Raw genomic sequence first — 6,851 nt, forward strand, 5'->3', positions numbered from 1 at the left:
CGCATCCCAGTGCCACATCCCCATCTCCCCGTCTTCCATCTCCTCTGCATCCCAGTGCCGCATCCCCGTCTTCCATCTCCTCCCCATCGGGCATGGCTGGCGCTGGGCGCCGCCGCCCTAAACCCGACCGCCTAGCCTGGATCCACCGCCGTACCTGGCCGAAGCAGCGCGGCGCAAAGCTGAGAGGCAGCAGCAGCGAAAGCGATGGGAACCCTGAGCCCGTTGTCAAGCCGGCGGTCTGCGACGGCGATGTGGCCTCCAAGCATGCCCTGAAGCTGGGGGGGGGGGGGCGGTGGCGACGGGACATGCTCCCCCAAGCTAGGGAGAGGCGGCCACGATGTTAGCCGAAAGCGTGCCGTTGAGGTTGGAGATGGAGGCGACGGCGGCAGCTGCGGTCCCAACATGGGTTTAGCTTTGGCTGTACTATTTTTTTTTAATGCAAAAGTGGTGCATGTCTTTCAATCTGACACCATGAGCAATGATTATATTATAGGGATGCTATGGTCTTTTAGCTCTTGCTTTGGGCTCTGCGTTCAATCCCATAACGTCCTCTGTTGAGGGACGGAGGGAGTATGCATGTTTAACATTTACCAATAACATTCGTATTTTCATATATCTTTCAAATAACATTGATCTTTTCTTTTTTTTTCAAATGACATGGGAAACTGCCAATTGCATTTTTTTTAAAAAAAAGGAGCACGCAGACATGTCAAAAGTACAATACAAGTAGCTTATAAAATCCTATAATAATTACAAGATAGTACAAGGACAAAACCAAACACAAGGCAATTCTACATGAATCCAAGTTTATGCCTCCTTAATCTTGCGTTTTGCGTAGCAGGAGGTGGATGCTCCAAGTTAGCCAAACGGCTCGCTGCCGGAGTTGCACAAGAGGTGTGCTGATGACAGAATGATACTACCCATTTTATTTTATTTTATTTTATTTTATTGAGTGCTTGTTTAGTTCCAAAAACTTTCCTAAAAAGTGCTACAGTAGTCATCACATCGAATCTTGCGATACGTGCATGTAGCATTAAATGTAGACGAAAAAAAACTAATTGCATAATTTGATTGCAAATTGCGAAACAAATGTTTTGAGCTTAATTAGTCCATAATTAAATAATAATTATTAAATAAAAACGAAAGTGATACTGTAGCCAAATTCCAAATTCGCGAACTAAACCCAGCCTGAGAATGAGAATCTGAATGATACTACCCATGCGTCGTACAGTTTGGCTCCGACGTACGAGTAAAAAATTCCAGCCACAGTCCCCGACCCAACGGCAACGTCACCTTCGACCCATCGAAAACCTCACCCCAAGCCCAAGCCCAGACCCATCATAAATTCCGCGGCCCGCGTGCGCTTCTGGCCACCGGGACGGGTGGTCCAGGAGCATACAGTTCGCCGCGCGTGCGCACCTCCTCCGCCTTTCTGAAGCAGTCAAGCTCCGCTGCAGGCTGCAGCCGCCGTCCGGACCTGATGGCCACCGCGACGCACCACGACGATGCCCCGGGCCTGAACGGGGCCGAGGGCGTGGAGATGGCGGAGGCCAACGAGCTCCGCCGGCGGGGCAAGCCCAGCGACGACACGCCGGCCCGCAACGGGGCGGGCGCGGAGGACGACGAGGCGGCGGCGGAAGCGCCGTCGTCCGTGGAGCGCGCGTTCGCGGACCAGCCCGTGCCGTCGTGGTGGGAGCAGCTGACGGTGCGCGCCTTCGTCGTCAGCTTCTTCCTGGCCGTCATGTTCAACATCATCGTGATGAAGCTCAGCCTCACCACGGGGATCATCCCGTCGCTCAACATCTCCGCGGGGCTCCTCGGCTTCTTCTTCGTCCGCCTCTGGACCAAGGCCATCGAGAGCGTGGGCTTGCTCAGGCAGCCCTTCACGCGCCAGGAGAACACCGTCATCCAGACCTGCGTTGTCGCCTCCTACGGCCTCGCGTTCAGCGGTAATAACCAAATTCTTTCCCCATCTACCATCAACAATTTCATACTTCTCAGAGTTGCTTGGCACGCTTCTAGTATTATATACGGTAGTAATAGATACATAAATAATTGAATTACTAGATAGTTCTTTGCAGTAGCTCAGTAGCCTCGTTTCCTTCATCGGCCTCTTTGTTTGTTCTCGCTGAATTATCGCTGCTTATGTTTGTGCGTTCATATTGTTGGGCCATGTGCACACGGCACCTCTGTCTACTCTATTTCTTCCTATGCCCGGTTCGCTTGGCTTATAAGCCGTACTTTTTCAGCCAATAAATAGTATTTTTCTCTCACAATGAATCAGCCAACGGTACTTTCAGCCATGAACAGAGCACTATTCTTTTTTACTACTCCTATATAAAATGTGATCGCGGCCAAGGCCGTCGCTTTCCTTAGACAATATCCTGAAATTCCTGATCCCCAGACCCCAGACCCAGATACAAAAGGTCCTTGACTCCTTGTACCGATATAGCTTCAGCATCTCTAAAGAATCTGCCGATATATATAGCTGAATAAAGAAAACAGTGTGAACTGTAGTACAGGACAAACTTGGAAGAACATGCTCTAGAAGTGGAAAAATTCAGAAGTAACCTGGGTAGCTTTAGCTCTCTACTCCCTCTGTCCACAATAATACGTAGTAGATGACGTTTCAGGCACGGGAATTAAGGAGTAAAAAATGTATATACGCATAGAAACGAAAAGAAGAGAGATAACGATAGAGATGTGTTGAAAATAGAAATGTACATTGAAAATTGAGAATGACAACTAATTTAGGATAAAGGTATAAGACTAAAGGTCAAATATTATAGGATGGAGGGAGTAGTATATTAGTACAGTACACTTTAGAAGGAAAAACGTGTTCGCTTACTTTACTAATTACTCGAGAGTATGAGGCGAAGCATATATTTTATATCTAGTTATTATTATTGAAACTACCGGAGATTATTCGCTAATGTAATTGATAATTCTAAATGGTCAGCTGGACTCTGTAAGCTACGTGCCGTTGATGACAGTGATAGGCAAATTGTAGACAACAATTTGTCTTCCATGCAGCTGTCACAATCTTAGAATTTATAGGAACCTTTTTTTCCCCTGTATAAGACTTCACATCTTAGCTGATCCAAAAGCTATGTTGATATCAACACGGCTTATCCAATAAGGATGGACGATGGATAATATCATCCTTTTCCCATGCTTGTAATCTGTAAAGTGAGAAGAACATTTTTTTTTTCTGTTATTTGCACCTAGTGCAAAATTTGCCAAACTCTTGCTAAGTTAGCACTTTCACTCTAGCGTATTGAGCCTTCTGTCTCTCTTTCTCCTAGCACCACCTTAGCACACACTTGAATCTATCCTTAACATGTGCTAATTGCTTATGCCGATAAATTATATGCAGATAATACTCTATACAAGCTAAAGCTATTATAGGCTTATTCTCAGTTCTTTTTTGCATGCTGACATTCCAGGGGGCTTTGGTAGCTACCTATTAGCCATGAGTGATAAAATTGCTGCCATGATAACTGAGGCAAATAATGCTCAAAATATAAAGAATCCACAGCTTGGATGGATAATTGGCTTCCTGTTCCTGGTCAGCTTCATCGGACTCTTCGGTCTTGTGCCACTGAGAAAGGTCCAACTCTATACCCAATCCTCTTTTTTGGTCAATCAGGTCGGCACCATGTTAACAAAATTACTATGAATTATTCAGATTATGATCGTTGACTACAAGCTGACTTATCCCAGCGGCACTGCCACAGCCTACCTCATAAATGGCTTTCATACACCCCAGGGTGCCAAGCTTGCACGGTGAATATACAGTAATGTCCATTTATATTCTATACTAGGACACACAAACTGAGAAGTTTATCGGTGTGTTCATTTTACAGGAAGCAAGTAAAGAAATTGGGCACATTCTTCGTCCTTAGCTTCGTTTGGGGTTTCTTCCAGTGGTTCTATACTGCTAATTCAGATGAATGCGGATTCCAACAATTTCCATCACTAGGCCTGCAAGCTTTCAACAACAGGTAAGTGTTATCTTCCATCTATATCCAAACTCTTATTTGTTTTCAGTTCGGTACAACACATTCTTTTTTATGTTCTTCATAACTGAATGTCTCTTTCTATTCTCCAAGGTTTTACTTTGATTTCTCTCCTACGTATGTTGGGGTGGGAATGATTTGCTCACATATTGTCAACATATCTATTCTTCTGGGAGCCATCCTCTCATGGGGAATAATGTGGCCGCTTATAGCCAAGAAGAAGGGAATTTGGTTCTCTGCTGATCTCACTGACAGTAGTCTTCACGGAATGCAAGGTTACCGGGTAAGAATATGTTTTGTGTTAGTTCCTTGGCTCAGTTCTCCTTTCAGTTACTAAATTCTGTCGGTATTTCAGGTCTTCATAGCCATTGCCTTGATTCTTGGGGATGGTCTATACAACTTCCTGAAGATATTCATTCTCACCGTGGTCTCCTTAAGATCTCAAATAAAAAAAACTAATGTTAGCACACTTCCTATATCTGATGATGGCATAGTTACCGACACCGCACCTATCTCATACGATGAAGAGCGGCGCAACGAACTCTTCCTCAAAGATCAAATTCCTTGGTACGCTGCACTTGGAGGATATGTTGCCATTGCTGCTATATCTATCGGTACTGTCCCACAGATATTCCCACAACTGAAGTGGTACCACATCTTGGTGGCCTACATTTTTGCTCCTATACTTGCCTTCTGCAATGCCTATGGAAGTGGCCTCACTGACTGGTCGCTAGTTACCACCTATGGGAAGCTTGCAATCTTCGTATTCGGTGCATGGGTAGGTGCCTCCAATGGTGGTGTCCTTGCAGGCCTGGCTGCCTGTGGTGTGATGATGAACATTGTGGGCACTGCTGCTGACCTGATGGGGGACTTCAAAACTGGGTACCTGACACTGGCCTCACCGAGGTCAATGTTCATCAGCCAGGTCATTGGCACAGCAATGGGCTGCGTCATTGCACCCTGTGTGTTCTGGCTCTTCTACAAGGCCTTCGGCAACATTGGCATCACTGGCAGCGAGTACCCTGCGCCAAACGCTGTTGTCTTCCGAAGCATGGCGGTACTCGGCGTGGATGGCTTCTCCTCGCTTCCCAAGAACTGCCTCACTCTCTGTTACGTGTTCTTCGCTGCAGCGATCATCATCAACCTGATCAGAGACCTGGTGCCCAAGAAGGTGTCGAGGTTCATCCCAATCCCAATGGCGATGGCGATACCTTTCTACATCGGTGCATACTTCGCCGTGGATATGTTCGTTGGGACAGTGATATTGTTCGTGTGGCAAAGACTGGACAGAGCCAAAGCAGACGCATTCGCACCTGCAGTTGCTTCCGGCATGATTTGTGGTGATGGGATATGGGTTCTACCTCAGTCAGTGCTTGCACTTGCCAAGGTGAAGCCTCCAATCTGCATGAGGTTTCTATCGAGGGCGATGAATGACAAAGTGGATGCTTTCCTTGGATCGTGATCATAGAATGTTTGGTGGAAGTGGAAATGAAATGGAACAGTTGTGACTTATGAAGCCAAGGTTATTCAGACTGATTATCATCTGCCCTGTCTGTAATTAGCAAAATGTATTTTCCATAGTAAATCCGTATTAATTACCAGTGAGTGAACAATTATACTATTCTTGTTGATTCATTTAATGTGATAGTATATACGTCTCTCATCCTATTGAACAAAGTATCTGTTAGACGAGAGAAAAGGCCCAACCAAACATAGATGGGCCAAAGATCGCCACACAGAGCTGTGGGGGGGGTGCCAGAACGAAGCGGTCTGTGTGCAAGTGCAACGTTCCCAGCTGCAACGTCAGTACACCAGCCTGCACGGATGGACGGCACAATACCATCACAGGGCGGGAAACACGCACACATATGCCTGTAATGGTTCGATAATGCTACAAACAGGACGATGCCAGCGACTTTCTCCGCACGGACGCATAGCGTGATGTGCACCACAACTTTGACTCCCACCGTCTCTTATTCTCATCCGGACACCGCTCGCTCACTCTGCTCGGCCTTCTCCCACCGCGTCCTGACCCTGCACCGCTCGCTCGCTCCTTGCTCACGCGTCGTTGCGTGACCCACCTGTGCCGCTCACTCCTCGCTCCTCTCCCCCACCAGTCGTGCGCCCCACCGGCACCTCACTCTTCGCTTTGGCCGTGCGCTGCGCCGCTCGCTCCTTGTTGTAGCACGTGCTGCCCGCCAGGCTGAGCCAAGGCCGGTGCTGGTGGTGGTGCTCGCATGCACCGCTGGTGCTGGGTGCTGGTGGTGCTCGTGCGCCGTCACTCGCGGCCAGCTGCAACCACGACGTCTGGAATCAACCGACCTAGGCTTTTCCTCCCCTATGTTGCAAATGTATGTTTAGGTATTTCAGTCGTTTTAAAGGTACGTTGCAGTTGTTTCTTATGGATGTTGCAAAAGTAGATCGGGGATGTTGCACATGTTGCATATGTTGCAAATAGTTCAGATGCATGTTGCAAGCGTTTGTTCAAAATGTTTCATCTATTCTATACGTATGTTGCAAGCGTTTTGATCCCGATGTTTGCATACGTTTCACACATATATTGCAACAACATGTTCCGTATGTTTCAACTGTCTCATACGTATGTTGCAAGTGTTCTATCTGGATGTTGCATATGTTACAATGACTATGTTGCAAGTGTATATTCCAAATGTTTGATCTGTTTCAGTTGCAATTTTTCATATGAGTATCGCTAAAGTAGATCTCAATGTAGGGTTGTTTACCGAGGAAAAGAGAGCTAGTGTGGAAGCCATAGCAGCATCGGCTGTAAGCTAGCGGCAGCACTCCACCAGAGGACACGCAAGCATCCATGCA

At 47.0% G+C, this 6,851-nt stretch overlaps 1 protein-coding gene across 1 annotated transcript; it reads left to right on the forward strand.

Annotated features, from left to right (window-relative positions):
• The first annotated feature begins 1,348 nt into the window (after window positions 1–1,348).
• On the forward strand, window positions 1,349–5,685 carry LOC136491043 (probable metal-nicotianamine transporter YSL13). The gene is made up of 6 exons (XM_066487247.1): window positions 1,349–1,949; window positions 3,447–3,610; window positions 3,689–3,786; window positions 3,867–4,004; window positions 4,113–4,302; window positions 4,375–5,685. Exons 1-6 carry the CDS (start codon window positions 1,481–1,483, stop codon window positions 5,479–5,481), a joined length of 2,166 nt encoding a protein of 721 aa, XP_066343344.1. The 5' UTR covers window positions 1,349–1,480; the 3' UTR covers window positions 5,482–5,685.
• Window positions 5,686–6,851: the final 1,166 nt, after the last annotated feature.

This window comes from Miscanthus floridulus, chromosome 11, assembly GCF_019320115.1.
Source record: "Miscanthus floridulus cultivar M001 chromosome 11, ASM1932011v1, whole genome shotgun sequence".
Classification (NCBI taxonomy): Eukaryota; Viridiplantae; Streptophyta; class Magnoliopsida; order Poales; family Poaceae; genus Miscanthus; species Miscanthus floridulus.

Coding starts and splice junctions, on each gene's coding strand:
- LOC136491043 (XM_066487247.1), top strand. CDS start 1,481: ATGGCCACCGCGACGCACCACGACGATGCCCCGGGCCTGAACGGGGCC. Junction 3,611..3,688: donor GTCTTGTGCCACTGAGAAAG/GTCCAACTCTAT, acceptor TGAATTATTCAG/ATTATGATCGTTGACTACAA. Junction 4,005..4,112: donor CTGCAAGCTTTCAACAACAG/GTAAGTGTTATC, acceptor CTATTCTCCAAG/GTTTTACTTTGATTTCTCTC.